Genomic DNA, 17,064 nt, shown 5'->3' with positions numbered 1-17,064 from the left:
TGATACAAAAAGGGTTTTTATTCAAAAAGTAGAAAGGAAAAAATAAAATAAGGATGTATGATGATCAAAAACAAGTTAACGGAGGAATACCTTGAATACTGAATGATGGAATTAATTTATTGCAAAGATATAGAAGATAAAAACTCAGCCGGGTCACTTTTGACCCATGTTTTGCATCAAAGGGTTAAAATTGATTTATATTCTGCAATGTTGGTGACCTTTTTGAATCCTTGCAATACTTCTGAGGCCAAATAAGCAGCAGTCATTTCTGATGTGCTTTTGTCTCCTGCAGAAAACCGAATGGATGACTACTACATGTAACCATGCACTCTACGCTATTTGTGACGTCTTCACGCAGTTCTATGAGCCGCTCAGTGAGGTGTTGCTCGTCGATGTTTTTGCTCAGCTGCAGTGGTGTGTCAGACAAGGTACTTTGAGCAACTTTCAGTTACTCAACTAAACGCACTCATTGCTCCATAAATCTTGCATAACATAAGACTTCCAGCACACTGCCCATTAGTAATTATTGGTGGTAATTGCCGTGCTTTGCTTTGTACTGACTTGTGTAATGCAAGGGAAAGGTCAGAGTTTTAACCTTATATTTTTACACTATTTTAAAAAAAAATCACAAACTTGGCCCAAACAAGAAGCAACAGAACTTGTAGTTCCAGGTAATTTTCCACTGTTTTGCAAGAGGGTTCGATAGCTCACCGTTATGACACAAAGCTACATCAGCAGTCCAAAATGGAGCAGGTGTTAATATTAACGTTATTTTGTCTTATCTGTTTTAGTTAATAAATTTATACATGCTGTAATCACATTACTGGTGAAAGAACTTGTTAACCCAGGGTTTTAACATTTTGTCAATAATAAAGCCATAAATCTGTTTTTTAACTGGAATTGGGTGTGATCTGGTATTTTGTGCAACTTTGACATAGTCTTCACTCTGTGTTCTTAGATAATGAGCAGCTAGCACGGTCAGGCACCAATTGTTTGGAAAACTTGGTGATCCAGAATGGCGAGAAGTTCAGTGCGGAAGTTTGGGATATCACCTGCACCTGCATGCTGGAGATCTTCCAGTCGACCAGCCCTCATGCGTATGACATTTACACACCCTACTGTCTGCTTTCAGAGTTTCTTAGCTTAGTGATGAACACCTGTAATCTTTAATTTGCATTCATGTTTACATTTCAGGATTGAATAAATCAGTAGCTCGGGTCACCGTCGCAAGTAGATTTCATGACGGTGCAAATTTTTTTATTCATAGTTACCCAGCACACATGGACTCTTCCCCCTTATTGGCTTTCATGAAGTAAAGGTTTGTGTGTACACGCCTTAAGGTGGCGTGATGCATATCAGTGCTGTAACTGTAGCATGAGCTACTGGTTCCAGATCCAACCACCTCCTGCACTACACACATCACCCGAAGTGTACTCTTTTTCTAACTGTAGAACTGCTTTTACTACAGAGCAAAGATAACAGTCTGTTCAGGAACAGAGTATGTTATGCTGATGAAACTGTACAGAATAATGCTCAGCACAATGCAAGTTGCGATAAACGACAGCAGTTACAGCGTGGCTTTAAAGTGCAGGTCACGGGTAAATTCAGGAGCAAGATCAATGTAATTCTCTTATTTTATATTAAACTTTGGTCAAATATCTGTCACATTTTGTGCAATTTTTTTTTTTTTACCTTGCGCAATACCAGAAAAAATTCAGTTGAAATCAAGCCATTTGAGGCGAATTGGTCCGCCTCTGAGAAAACTTGGTATTTGGATTTCCCGGCAAACGTTGATTTTTGAGACGTCACGTGCGGGACGCCTCCCTCTGAATCCTACGTCAGCACTGGTTTGTTTATGAGAAAACGACCTGGTGGTTTTCTGCAAATTTCTTCAAAGTTATCACGCAATTATTAAAATGCTTAACAGATGTATCATAGGAGGGTGTAGCAACACCAATCTTGATGGGATTAGTACTCATCGTTTTCCAAAAGACCGGACAATGAGAGAGAAATGGGAGCGCTTGGTCTACACAGGCTGTGTACTGAAACTGCGCAAGCTTGCGCATAACGTCACGAATCTGGCTCCAGACACCCTTGGGATTTTTCCAGACGTGTTTTATTTTTTTCTGCTGTAGATAGATGGCCTTGTGCAAAATTACCCTTCTGGATGAGTGTGTAAAGGGACATTCTTTCATATAAAAAGAAAAAAAGAAATTGGTCCAGAATATGCACTTTAAAAACATTGAGGGGTGATGATGGCCAGAGTCAAATAATATATTTTACTTGCAATGTGAAGACAGTATACCAAATGTAATCGCTGAAATGTTGGCTAAAAATCTGCTGACTTTTTGTCGAGCATGCAAACAGGATGTGCTGCATGATCATATACAGTACTTGTTCATTTACCGTAGTATTAATGTGATTATCTTGCTAAGTAGTTTGCCATATGTTAATACTTTCTACTTTTTGGTGTAGACAGGAAGGTTTCTGGGCAACTAAAATGGTACACTGGAGTTTGCCCACTTTATGAACTAATGAATTTGTAATCCCCCCCCGAGATTGTCTAATGCAGGGGTTTTCAAAGTGTGGGTGAGTCAGCCCCCCCTCAGAGAGCAAATAAACAACAGCGTCCCCCCTCACAATTTTTGTTGTTGCTATACTTAATATTCCATTCGTATTTTTAAAAAAATGGTTGTTGTACACATTTTTTTCTTTTACACATTTTAAACATCTGTGCTTTTTAAAACATCTTTTTTTTTTTTTTTTTACACATTTTAAACATCTGTGCTTTTTTCTTTTTAAAACATCTTGTTTTACACATTTTAAACATCTCATAGCATCGTTAGCTAGCACCTCTTGGCAGACAACACACTGTGGCAGTGGAGCATCTTCAGATCCAGTCCATGAAAATCCAAACTTTTTAAATAATCGTTGTCATACTTACTTCTTTTTTCAGTCCCCCCAGGATTCCGCGGGCCTTTTTTGTGATTGTTGCGGGCTAAAATGTCTGATGTTGCGGGGGTTTCCCAAAAAATTGCGATGAAAGTTGCGGTGTTTTTTAGGTTTTTGTTGCGATTACATTGCGGGAGGAAGTGAAAGTTGCGAGAAATTGTTGCGATTTTCTTTTTGTGATTAAAATTGAGTGATATGTTAAATATTAAGTTATTACTGAAAAACTATTGATTAAAAAAAAAACAGACACTGAGAAATGATCCTATAAACAACTTTACCAATATAAAAGATTACCAGGATTACAAAAATGCAGAAAAATAGGCTTTACTTATCCAAATGCTCCTGTTGGTTCAAAAGTTAAAGTGCAGAGAACCTCACAGCACAACATGAAGTTACCTTAAAATATAATATAAATGCCTCAGCTTTCATGTAAGAAAAAAAAACTATTAATACTAGTACTGTGTGCAGGCAGTCTCTCCTGAAGACTAAATTAAACAATAATTATAAACTAATAAAATAAATGGCTCAGGCTTCATAGAAGAAAAAAAAAACAATTTGAACAGAATCTCACAGTATGATGCTGAAGCTGCCTAAACAATGGAAAATAAAATACCATTTTGGCAAAAATGTTGGCATCCATTAATTTCTTGTATTAAGTAAAAAAAATAATGTAAAGTGCACACAGTCCTTCACTGTAAACATGTCTCGCACATGCAGTGTTGCCAGATACTGCTGACGTTTTCCAGTCCAAAATACGTTCGCAACCCGCCAAAATGCACTTAAAACCGCCCAATCTGGCAACACTGCGCGCATGCTGCTTCTCTTGAACGTATACACGGAAGTAAGGCGGAAGGTAGTTTGTCGACGTCACCTCAAGACGATGCCAACGATTGGTCAAATTTGCGGGAAGGTGGCGGTGATTGGATATAATTGCAACACCGCCCTGAATTCGCGGGGATTGGTTGAATTTGCAAATCGCAACATCGCGAAATCCTGGAGGCTCTGTTTTTTTTTTTTTTGCTCGGCCCAGACTCTGTCTCCTCACTCACTGTAGCTTTAGGTACTAAAAATCGATCCATTTTGTCTCTGGCAAAGGCTAGCTGAAGTTCGCTAAATGTCCGCAATAGTAACTTATTCTGGTTTGTTTCCTCACGTTGCGCCCCCCCCCGAAGAACTCTGGCGCCCCCCAGGGGAGGCACGCCCCACACTCTGAAAAGCCCTGGTCTAATGCTAACAATATGATCAGTCTGTTTGCGAGGCTACTGTGACTGGCCGTATGAAATGTTCTTAATTAAATACACCTGACCTGATGCGATTATTGTTCTCTTAATAGCTTGCTGACATGGAGACCAGCTGGGCAGGAGGAGGAGGTGGGAGATGGGAAACACATGGTGAGCTGACTAACAAAAGCAAATATCACAGGCACACACATCATGAAAAAGATACACAGAGATAATCAGCAACCAAATGTCACCCTGATGTTCATTTGCCAGTAAAAATCTTGATATGTCTTCTCACGCTGGCACACCCTTATTAGAGTTCACGTTGAACAAATTAGATTTCTGATGTGGAGTCCAAAACAAACTTGTTGTTTATTTTTCAGGATGTGGAAATGGACTCTCAGTCTCAGAGCAGCTTTGAGAGGACGCTTTCCGAGAGGGGACAGAGTCAAATGTCCACTGCCAGTGACGAAGCCTGGAGGGGAAGGCCCCATGCACGTAAGCAGCCCACTCATCTCTCACCAGTACCATTTTGGAGTTCACTTCCTGCCCTTTTTGATGTCATAGAATTGTATGCTTTTTTTTTTCTCCTTATTTGCATAAAACACACATGAGGTGTGAGTAAATGTTGTTGATCTCACCTCTGTTATCTCAATTTCGTCAGTTCTGTTTTAGACTTCGTCATTGTCTGTCCTCCACTGTATGTTAATTATACTCTGGAAAAAGATACTATGACTCATAAACATAGCAAACAAGTGATGTTTTCCTCAGCTAAGATGAGCCTTTGATGTGATCACACAATAAAATAAAGGAGGAAGGACGTAAAACTTATGGAGGAAGGATAGAAAAAACAATCATGCTTTTTTATCATCGGCGTTTTTACAGTTTTACAAGAGTACAGGTTTAAAAATAGAAAAAAAACCATTGTAATAAAGGAGTGATGGAATAGTAGTATTGTTCTAAAGCCTTAATGACCATCGTATTGTGCAGGTGAAGCAGACCTCATCTTAGCACATCTTTTTATGCCTCCGCCACCTTAAGGTGCAGGAGGCGTTATGTTTTTGGGTTGTCCGTCTGTGCGTGCGTGCGTCCGTCCCGAAACCTTGTGAACACGATATCTCAAAGGCTAATGAAAGGAATTTCACCAAACTTTCACCATTTGTGCGTTTTGGGACAAATATAAACTGATTAGATTTTGAGGTTAAAAGGCCTAAGGTCAAGGTCACTGTGAGGTCAAATGTCTGTCCGAAAATATGTAGTGAAAATTCATTATGTCTGATTATTATAACTATTCTTTAAGTTCGTTTCTTAAGACACTTATTTTTTTAGTATGTTACCTCGTTTGTTGACAGTTTCGGCGAACGCTTCCGCCTTCTTCAAAACAGTCACCAGATGTCGAGTGGTGACGTGCCTTATCAGCTGATGTTACTCTATGGAGGCGTGAACGTCCCGCCCAGTTTGACAGGTAGTTCACGCCTCCTGCTGTCAGGTCGCTGCTCCAGGACTGCGCTCCAGGTGTGTGACAGCGCGTATGCTCCCTCATCCCGGTTCATCGTCCTCTGCGCCCGCTTACATATCTCCACTGCCTCCAAAATCCAACGCTGGTATCTATTCTCTTCAGCGCGAATGACTCTGGCCTCTTCCCAATACATAATATGATTTTGTCGTTTGCAGTGGTCTGAAATGGCTGATTAAGTTTTCTTGGTTTGCTTTTTCTTTTTCGGATCTTGTGAGTCTTTTTGTTGTTTCTTTTTCACATTCTAATTGGTGTTCTTTCCTGCGAGTGTGGAAGCATCTGCCCGTTTCACCAATATAGACTTTATTGCATGAACGGCAAGGGATTTCATAGATGACATTGCATTTGTTGTCCAGTTGTATTTTGTCTTTGGGGTGAACTAGCAGCTGTCGGAGGTTCTTGTATGGTTTGACCGGGGTGTTGATGTGGTATTTCCTCATGGATCGTTGGATGCGTTCTGTAACTCCTTTTATGTATGGTAATGTGACAAAGCCCCAGTTTGTTTTTTGTGTTTTTTCTTTTGTTTGTTTTTTTCCTTTTTTTGTGTCTGTAATTTTCCTTTTCAAATTGCCCACGGTGGATATTGGCAGTTTTTTAATGCCTGTTGGATGTGTTGTTCCTCCTCCTGTCTGTCTTTCTCCTCCGTGATGTTCTGTGTTCGGTCGTATAGTGTTCTGATTACTGACATTTTATGTGCTATGGGATGTACCCCAATGTAAAACCTTGTGAACACAATATCTCCAAGGCAAATGAAAGGAATTTCACCAAACTTTCACCATTTGTGCATTTGGGGACAAACATGAACTGATTAGATTTTGAGATCGAAAGGTCTAAGATCAAGGTCACTGTCAGGTCAAATGTCCATCCCCAAACTTTGTGAACACCGTATCTCAAAGACTAATGAAAGGAATTTCACCAAACTTTCACCATTTGTGCATTTGGGGACAAAGATAAACTGATTAGATTTTGAGATCAAAAGGTCTAAGGTCAAGGTCACGGTCAGGTCAAATGTCTATCCGAAAACCTTGTGAACACAATATCTCCAAGGCAAATGAAAGGAATTTCACCAAACTTTCACCATTTGTGCGCTTTGGGACAAACATGAACTGATTAGATTTTGAGGTTAAAAGGTCACAGGTCAGGATTACTGTGAGGTCAAATGTCCATCCCCAAATCACAACTTAATAAGGCATGTAGTCTACCAGGCGGAGGCATCCCCATCGACGCCGTTGGCTGATTTCTATCTAGTCTCTTATGCAGACGAAACCAATTATATCGTGATGCAAATTCTATTTAAAATGGGCAGAAGAGTATACTTGGAGCTTCTGATTCACTGGTGAATGGTTAAAGCAACAACTAATACCATGATTAGTCCACTTACTTCTGGGACATCCTGTGTATTTAGGGGGCACTCTGGAATAATAAACGTAGATCAGTACGCCCCCTGACTTCTGGGACACCCTGTATACTCAGTTGTTCTTATGCAACACAGTAAACATGGATATCTTCAGTCAGCATACTGATGTCTAGCATGGTGTCTGATATAATTTAATCTACTCTTGTCACTCAGCAATTCACAACCTTGCCTACAGTTTTGATTTCTCTGAGGAAGGTCTAGAGATCGATGATAATGCGGGCTGTTACCAGTGCTTCATCTTGGCTATGGTAAAATTGCCTAAATTCTTTACTCTTATCAATGTGCAACTACACATCTAAACACAGTTCCTTCTACAATTATTGGCACACCTTGTAGTGCCAATAGTAGCAGGTATTTTTTTTTTTAAATAATTTTCTTGATTTTTTTTTTTCTCTCCTCTGAATAAATTTCAATTAAGGATTGGATTTTTCTCTTTTTTTTCAGTGCGAGATGAAGCTACTTCACCAAAAGGTGGAATTTTTTTTCTAACCCTTTTTATTAATCTTTACAAGGGGTGCCAATAATTGTGGAAAACACTGTACATACTCTGTAAAAGTTCAGTTTTAAATTCTTCACTCAGGATGATGAAGGAAAGTATAGACACATTTGCTTAAAGTATAAAAGTACATGTATGACGGATTCACAAATTAGGATGGCATTTTATTTGACTCAGTTGCCATTTATTTTAGTTACCGATTGTAAATTATGGCCCCTTTCACCAAGGAATGTTGGAAGACTTTTTAGTTAAGGCTAAGTAATGAGTTTTCTTCCTCGCAGATGTTAGCTCGAACTATAAAACTAGCTTAATGCAAATGCAGCTTGCGGTTAGTGTATACTACCTCGATAAATAACGGGTATTCAGCAACAGATAAGTTGCATCGTAAAATGGAGATTTGTTAGGAATTCAGATCAACTCTTTATAATGCCAAAAAGTCACCTTGTGACATTGTCGCCATTATGATTGTGGCCTTTTGATTTGCGGTAATCATGAAATTGTTTCAACATGCACGCACAGTTACTTCATATAATAAAACGCAGAGAGGCAAAGCCACAGAAGTACTGAATAAAGGAATGTTCAGTAATAAAGGAGGCAAAGAAATGTAATATATTAAGGATTACTACAATAACATTTGTAATTGGTGAAAAATCATGACGCTTTAATTTATATTGTGTGGCATTGTGCTGTTCTAAGACCTGTGTGCTGTGTGTCACAGGTGTGTCAGACCAGAGGCTGTTTGCGGGGCTCCTCATAAAGTGTGTGGTGCAGCTAGAGCTCATTCAGACCATAGACAACATTGTCTTCTACCCAGCCACCAGCAAGAAGGAGGACGCTGAGAACATGGCTGCTGCTCTGGTGTGTCTGTCTGTCGAATTTCTAAAAAAGTTCAATTTAACTTTTTTTTTTTTTAAATCCCCCGCTGGCCGAAAGGCCCGAAGGGGGATTATGTCGTGGCGATGTCCGTCCGTCCCGGGAAGGGTCACCTTCTGAAATAAACTCTTCTCTCAATTTTTGGAGGAATTTCACGAAACTTGGCAGGATTCTTTGTTATATGTCGGTAATATGCACATTGTAATTTTGTTAAATTGGGTCACATTTTACCAGAGTTACAGCCCTTGATGAACAAAATTATAATTTGACAATTTCATGAGGGTTTTTTTTTTCTCTCTCTGTCAATTTGTGGAGGGATTTCACCAAACTTGACCAGAGGCGGTGTTTTATGTCAGTAGTACGCATATTTTGTTCAATTCGGTCGCATTTTACCAGAGTTGTGGCCCTTGATTAACAGCCTTGTACTTTCACAATTTCATGAAGGTGTGTTTGCCTTCTGACATCATCCCCTCAATTTTTGGATGAATTTCTTAAATCTTGGCAAAAAGCCTTGTTATATGACGGTAATGCGCATATTGCGGGAGTCCCCCCCCCCCCCCCCCCCCCCCCCCCCGTTTGTGAAAATTTTACCAGTTTTGATCCTTGATTAAATAACTTTGACAGTTCTATGAGGGTGGACGTTCTTCTGAAATCAACTCCTCTCACAATTTGTGGAGGAATTTCACCAAACTTAGCAAAAGGCTTTGTTATATGACCGTTATATGCATATTGAAATTTCGTTTAATTTGGGCAAATTTTACCAGAGTTATGCCCTTGATTATTAACAAACTTGTACTTTTGGCAATTTCATCAAGGTGTGCTTGCTTTCTGAAATCAACTTCCCTCGCAATATTTGGAGGAATTTCATGTAATTTGGCAAAAAGTTTTATGCCCCGCTGGCCGAAAGGCCCGAAGGGGGATTACGTCATGGCAATGTCCATCCATCCCGGGAAGGGTACTCACCTTGTGAAATCAAGTCCTCTCACAATTTTTGGAGGAATTTCATGAAATTTGGCAGGATTCGTTGTTGTATATCGATAATACGTATATTGCATTTTCGTTCAACTCAGTCGCGTTTTACCAGAGTTATAGCCTAGTTGCGAGTGGGGGGATATTATGCTCTCGGAGCACACCTGAGTTTTTTTTTTTTTTTGAGGTGGGATAACTTGCATTCCTGCAGAATGTAGTTCTATTGGTGCAGCCATGCAAAAGACCGTTACAGATCTGAGGGTCATGTTCTGGTGTTCTCCCTTTTCAGAGAGATTGCTTGGAAGAGGGTGAGCTACAGTTTGAATCAGAGCAGGGCATGTACAAGTATCTCTCTCCTCAGCACCTCTTCACACTGCTCGACTGTCTACTTGAGTCGCATGGCTTCGCTAAAGACTTCAACTCCAACAACGAGCAGAGGACGGCACTCTGGAGGGCAGGTTTGTCTCTTTTGTACTTCTGCAGCTATGGGAAAGCTCATTTTTTTCCATAGTTGTACATAAACCAGAGGTGGGGACTTGAGACTTGGGGACTTGGACTCGAGTCGACTCGAGTCACTGTTTTCATGACTTGTGACTTGACTTGACAAAACATGAAAATACTTGAGACTTGACTCGGACTTGGAAGTTTAAGACTCGGAACTTGACTTGACTTGACACACGATGACTTGAGTGTTATTTCCATCGTGTTTTTATTGTGAAAATAAAATGTAATATGCACATACTTCAGTAATTTTGATTGCACTGCCGTTGCGTTGTCACCGCCCTGTCCATCAGCCATGCTCTCTGCGTGGGCTATATACCACGCCCCATGCCACGATGTGTTCACAGATTTCACATCATATCATCATGTCAGGCTACCAGGCCGCCAAAACAATGGTCTGAATGACTACAATTTAGAGAGCACAACTCTGTAACTGAACAGGTGCATTGGATATTTCCCAGTGAGGTAATTTAAAAAGTCTCTGGGTAATTATTGAAGGAAAGATGAATCCCGCGCGCTGTCCTTTCCGTATTGTTCCCAAAACGTTGCACTTGTGGTAAGGAGGACAGTGCGTTAGCCACAACCGAAACGTTGTGAGCAAAGTTCCTGTGGAAAGGAATGCGCGGGATGCATATTTCATTTAACATTTATTTTCGTAACAATCTATTATAGCGGGAACCAAGACTCCCGCGCCAAAGTCGTTCTATATGTCCCCGCTCCACACAGGCTGAGGCAGTCTCGGAGAGCGAGAGAGCGCTTTTGCACACACCTCTGTAGCTTGTCATATGGGGTAAGATGATGTCACTTTTGCACGGGCGAACAGGTCTTCTTTTTGAGACCTAAATTATGTCTGACACATTTCTCTATCCTTTGGGTTTTTTTTTTTTTACTGGCGCAAACATACATCGGAGTCACTTCAGGTTTCTCCACGTGTATCTTATTAATAATAATCATCTCATCTGACGTGATTGGAGGAGCTCATGCCCCTGTTAACCCAAGGTGTCGTCCTACCCTCTTTTAACTACGCACATAACAGAATGCCAATTCTCTGTTTATTTTTCTTGTTGGCTGATGACAATGTGAGAAACTTAGTTGGCTTTCAATCTTGCAATCAATTTGCAATCAAAACATGAGTATTTAAAATGCAAATATTTAACAGGTTGGGCACATGTGCCAGGGATGTTTACTGACATTTACTTATGTATTGCCTTTTCAATGTATTAAATTCATATTCTGCTGCTAAAATTACGCCAATACGCCTAAGGTGACTTGACTTGGACTTGACTTATTATAGGACTTGACTTGACTTGACATAGCCTGTGACTTGACTTGACTTGACTTGCCCAAGACAAAAAAGACTTGGGACTTACTTGGGACTTGAAGGTTAAGACTTGAGACTTACTTGAGACTTGCACATGTGTGACTTGGTCCCATCTCTGACATAAACACAGCTAATGTAGGGGACTTGCACTCATTAATGACAACTTGCAATGACACAAGACCTTTTACACCAGTATGGACACTTAAATTGATTGTAAGATCACTTATAATAATAATCTCTCAATTTGTAAAGAATGTCATCCTCAGCTATTAGTATGTATGTATGCATGCATGTATGTAGTGTTCTCTGTGATCAACTATTAAGTAATTTGCCAGTTCTGTTCAAGCAAAGCACTTGGTATTTGGTTGGTAATGAGGTTTTGCCTGCATTTGTGTTTCTGCAGGATTCAAGGGCAAGTCCAAACCCAACCTGCTGAAGCAGGAAACGAGCAGCTTGGCTTGCAGCCTGAGGATCCTGTTCAGAATGTACTCGGACGGGCGGCTACAGAGCACATGGCCCGACATCCAGACTCGACTGCTACTGTGAGTGTGGACTCTGGGGCCCATTGAGGTTTTCTAAAGCAAAGTACAGCCATATGCTTTCATTAAAACAGTTCTCACTGAGACAAGCAGCAATTGAAACATCTGGATGCAATAACATTTAGAACTCTGTAGCCTGCACTTTGTTTTTCGGCTTTTAATGATGTGTAATAATCCACATCAGTAAATTGTCGTGTGTCGAATACGAGTTTGCTGTTTTGTAACAGTCATGCTTAATTGTAGTCTTGTAATTGGAAAATGCTTTGTATATTAAATAATTAGTACAGGAATGGATTTGGAGACCAATTTGTGCGCCTTCATGTTGGCTCTTGAGAAGACGAAATGGTTAATCATTTACTCCGATATTTTAAGACAATTTACACTAATTAAACACTTATTAGAAATATTTGTACACCATTTCAAGATTGAGGAAGAAAAAATTAGATGTTTTTCCAAGTTTTGGTGAGCCTGTGCCCACTGTAGCCTCAGATTCCTGTTTTTTGCTGATAGGAGTGAAAGCTGCTGTGCTCTTTTGCTGTTGTAGCTCATCCACTTCACTGTGGTGTTCATTCTGAGATGCTTTTCTGCTCACCATGGTTGTAAATAGTAAATGAGTTTCCATAAACTTTGTCCGATCAAACCAGTCTGGCCATTCTCCTCTAGCGTCTCTCATCGACATGGCTTTTCTTCCTGCAGAACTGCTGCTCACGGCATATTTTTCCCCACCGCAACATTCTAAAGACTGTTGGTCTCAAAATCACAGATCTAAAGTTTCTGAAATACTCAAACCAAAAACACCACGCTTCTTACCACAGTCACCATCATGGAGAGAATTTTTATCCATTCTCATGTATGCTGTGAACATTAACTGATGCTCTTGACCCGTATCTGCATGATTTTATGCATTGTGCACTTGCCACATGATTTGGCTGGTGAATGCACTTTGGAAAACCATTCATGAAGCTTCTTACTTTTCATTAGTGTGCTTTAATTTCACCAGTGTAAGGCTGATGCAGCGAAAACCTCCATGTACATGGTAATCAGATTGTGTGGTGACAGCCGTCAAAATGTTTGGCTTTTAAGGTCCTCCATTTTTCAATTTAATAAGAGTTTACCAGGAGTATTTTTCATTTGAATTGAGAATGTTCATTGATGGAAAAAGGTTCAGCGTTCACCTCACTCCATTTGTGTGCATTCATGCATTTTCTTCTTCCACAGTGTGTGTAGTGAAGCCTTGGCCTACTTTATCAGCCTAACCTCAGAGAGCCACCGAGAAGCCTGGACCAGCTTACTGCTGCTCCTACTCACCAGAACACTCAGACTCCCTGATGACAAGGTAATTCCTCTTATCGACCCCTTGCACTGACGTCACATTTACGTTCACAACCGTCGCTACCCTATACCTGGGGGACAAGCGAACTTTTGTTCACGTACTGAAGCCAAGCGAAGATGTCTGGCATCTATTGCTGTTGTCTGAAGAAAACCACATCTAAGAAGCTCTATTACTGGATTACTTGGATAATCTTAGTCAGAAAAAAGTGAATGATTGATAGATATACCCGGAAATTAGAGTTTATTAGCGGTTATGATCTGTACAAAATTCCTCGAAACGACTGGAGTGACGGTGTAGATTTGTGGCTTAGCATTAGCTACATGTTGGAATATACCTTCTTTTTCAAAAAGAGTCCTGACACAGAAGAACAGTTAAACTACAAAAGCAAGAAAATCTTCTTTGCATAAAGACTTTTTTTTTTTTTCCCCCCGACATCAGCTTTTAGGAACAGAGTATTGCAAAAGGCAGATCATTTACTCTCAAAGGACTCCGACCTGAACTATGGGCTCGATGGTATTCCTGCCCTCCGTGTCTTAGCAACTCTACAGACATCTATTTACACTCTGTCATTTATACAGTGATGCTTATTCTTTTGTTAAAACAATATCCGAAGTGGTGTTATTTGTAAAATAAAATATCTTGCTCTAGACTTTCAAACCATATTGTAAGATATATATATATATATATATATATATATATATATATATATATATATATATATAAAAAAATGATTTACCAGCTGGGAGGTCCATATCGTGAAATACCGTGACCAAGGTCTTGAAAGTACTGACCGAGGCCCTCTGGGCCGAGGTCAGCATTCAAGGCTGAGGTCACGGTATTTCACCATACGGACCGACCTTAAGCTGGTAAATAACCTTTTTTTTTTTTTTTTTTTTTCCTTTACCAAATTCTAACAGAAAACGAGAGCGTCCAAAAGGGAAAATTGAGCCGAGCCGCCATTTTGAATCCTCATTCACGGCTGTAATGCAAATTGCTTTCTCCTCGGTATACAAGTGCACTTCCATGGCAGGAAAAATACTACATTTTGCCACCTATGTAGTCCCCTATTTACACAAATAGGAGTCATTCAGGATTCAGCCATGTTTTTGCTTGGCACTAGCAAGTTAGGTTTTTAGCTTTCTCCTGAAATGTTTTCTTTTATTTCTTCTTCCTCAGGGCAGTAAAACTCGCTTTTGCTGTGAACACTGTCATTATCACAATCCATGCTGTAAAATTGGTGCTATTTTCCTGGGAAATGCGAAAATAAATGTTGGCAAAAAAATGCTACTATGTTTGTCGTCGTGAACGAGCGAGTCGCCAGAGGTCCATAACCAGGTTCCGTACCATAGGATACGGACCCGCTCGCCAGCCAATCAGAGTGCAGGATTTGAACCGTGAAAAAAAATTTTTTATTTTTATCTAATAGTGGATGGTACGATAATTACAAACGCTAACAATATCGGCACATTCCAGTTGTAGCTATAGTCATATAGTAACTATAATCACCCTTGTAGTAATACAGGTCCTTCTCAAAAAATTAGCATATTGTGATAAAGTTCATTATTTCCTGTAATGTACTCATAAACATTAGACTTTAATATATTTTAGATTCATTACACACAACTGAAGTAGTTCAAGCCTTTTATTGTTTTAATATTGATGATTTTGGCAAAAAAGTAAAGGAAAACCAAAAATCCCTATCTCAAAAAAAATGAGCATATTTCATCTGACCAATAAAAAAAAGTGTTTTTAATACAAAAAAAGTCAACCTTCAAATAATTATGTTCAGTTATGCACTCAATACTTGGTCGGGAATCCTTTGGCAGAAATGACTGCTTCAATGCGACGTGGCATGGAGGCGATCAGCCTGTGGCACTGCTGAGGTGTTATGGAGGCCCAGGATGCTTCGATAGCGGCCTTAAGCTCATCCACAGTGTTGGGTCTGGTGTCTCTCAACTTCCTCTTCACAATACCCCACAGATTCTCTATGGGGTTGAGGTCAGGAGAGTTGGCAGGCCAATTGAGCACAGTAATACCATGGTCAGTAAACCATTTACCAGTGGTTTTGGCACTGTGAGCAGGTGCCAGATCGTGCTGAAAAATGAAATCTTCATCTCCATAAAGCTTTTCAGCAGATGGAAGCATGAAGTGCTCCAAAATCTCCTGATAGCTAGCTGCATTGACCCTGCCTTTGATAAAACACAGTGGACCAACACCAGCAGCTGACATGGCACCCCAAATCATCACAGACTGTGGAAACTTCACACTGGGCTTCAAACACCTTGGATTCTGTGGCTCTCCACTCTTCCTCCAGACTCCAGAACCGTGATTTCCAAATTAAATGCAAAATGTACTTTCATCTGAAAAGAGGACTTTGGACCACTGAGCAACAGTCCATTTCTTTCTCTCCTTAGCCCAGATAAGACACTTCTGACATTGTCTCTGGCTCAGAAGTAGCTTGATATTAGGAATGCGAAAGTTGTATCCCCTTTCTTGAAGATGTCTGTTCGTGATGGGTCTTGATACACTGACACCAGCCTCAGTCCACTCCTTGTGAAGCTCTCCCAAGTTCTTGAATCAATTTTTCTTGACAATCCTCTCAAGACTGCGGCCATCCCTGTTGCTTGTGCACCTTTTCCAGCCACCCTTTTCAGCAGTGACCTTTTGTGGCTTACCCTCCTTGTGGAGGGCATCAGTGATCATCTTCTGGACAACAGTCAAGTCAGCAGTCTTCCCCATGATTGTGGTTGTGTGTACTGAACTAAACCGAGAGATACACTGTGTTCATACTGTTTTACTCAAACTCGAAATGAAATATTCTAATATTTTGAGATGTTTTTTTTTTAATGTTTTTGTACTGTATGCCATACTGATTAAAATAGAAAAATGCTTGAAACATTTTAGTTTATGTGTAATGAGTCTATAATATATAACATTTTCACTTTCTTAAATAACTGATGGAAAATATTGAACTTTTTCACAATATGCTAATTTTTTGAGAAGGACCTGTAATTTCAATAAACGGTTAATATTCAGTTCCCTCTTCATTTATTCTCTATTCAAAAGGCACAACTGGGTCACACAGGTTGATAAGTGTGTAACGGACAATAACTATTTTACCCGAAATAGTTTTTCATGCCTTGGTCAATTTATTTCTGTTTCACATGCATGCAGCTGTTGTAAAGTTCAGTGTGTTTGTGTAGAACACCCTCGAACTGTAGGTTCATTACTACACTCTGGCTCCATGGTGACGTTTTGCACAGGACTGGGTTCCTCTGATAACAGAAACAAAGCTTCAGCACTCTCTCTACTCTTAACCTTTTCTGTTCTTTCAGGATATATCGCACATGTTGCTCCTTGCTGGGGATTTATTTATTTATTTATTTATTTTAACTGTGTTATATCAGAGTTGTTTGAAACCAGTCTAGGTTTTCCGTGTCTCATATGGAAGCTGCTTCACCTATAAGAAAATCAAACACTTTTTCATGAAGAAGCTAACTCGAAGGCAAGCAGAAAAAAAAAACGAGTTTCTTAAGCAAACTCTTCCATACTCACTCCCAACTTTCTATTTAAAAAAAAAAAAAAAATTTAAATACGATCACGAATTTCTCTGGAGTTTTTAGGCTTAGTTCCTCTCATCGTGTTCTCTTTAACCACCAATTTCTTCGCTGTTCTTGAAGCATTTGCTTCTCTAACATTTTTCTTGATAGCGGGGAGACAGTAATACCTTATTTATTTATTTTAAAATCTTGATTTGAACAACCAAAAACAGCACAAAAATGAACGATGTTGAAGACCGATTAAGCCTTGCTTACACGAAAGACAGTGTCTGTCTGACCCCCAGGTGTAATTATCACGTGATGCGTGACATCATGCACAAGGGGTCTATATACAGACACGCACTCATACAAGCTGAAGACAAAAGCC

The 17,064-nt window shown here is 39.8% G+C and overlaps 1 protein-coding gene across 4 annotated transcripts in view; it reads left to right on the top strand.

Moving 5' to 3' along the window:
- arfgef2 (ADP-ribosylation factor guanine nucleotide-exchange factor 2 (brefeldin A-inhibited)) overlaps positions 1 to 17,064 on the top strand; it is a 79,469-nt gene that overhangs the window by 60,043 nt on the left and 2,362 nt on the right. For 2 of the 4 annotated variants that reach the window (XM_060938131.1, XM_060938130.1), the window contains exons 31-39: positions 293 to 428; positions 959 to 1,097; positions 4,286 to 4,343; positions 4,556 to 4,670; positions 7,550 to 7,576; positions 8,320 to 8,459; positions 9,733 to 9,901; positions 11,669 to 11,807; positions 13,023 to 13,140. In XM_060938131.1, coding sequence (XP_060794114.1) covers positions 293 to 428; positions 959 to 1,097; positions 4,286 to 4,343; positions 4,556 to 4,670; positions 7,550 to 7,576; positions 8,320 to 8,459; positions 9,733 to 9,901; positions 11,669 to 11,807; positions 13,023 to 13,140 — 1,041 coding nt within the window. The remainder of the gene's footprint in view (positions 1 to 292; positions 429 to 958; positions 1,098 to 4,285; positions 4,344 to 4,555; positions 4,671 to 7,549; positions 7,577 to 8,319; positions 8,460 to 9,732; positions 9,902 to 11,668; positions 11,808 to 13,022; positions 13,141 to 17,064) is intronic. The other 2 variants (XM_060938133.1, XM_060938132.1) reach the window with 1 other exon arrangement.

This window comes from Neoarius graeffei, chromosome 13 (genome assembly GCF_027579695.1).
Source record: "Neoarius graeffei isolate fNeoGra1 chromosome 13, fNeoGra1.pri, whole genome shotgun sequence".
Taxonomy (NCBI): domain Eukaryota; kingdom Metazoa; phylum Chordata; class Actinopteri; order Siluriformes; family Ariidae; genus Neoarius; species Neoarius graeffei.
Note: the sequence above shows the minus strand (reverse complement) of the source record. Positions and strands in the feature narration are given on the sequence as shown.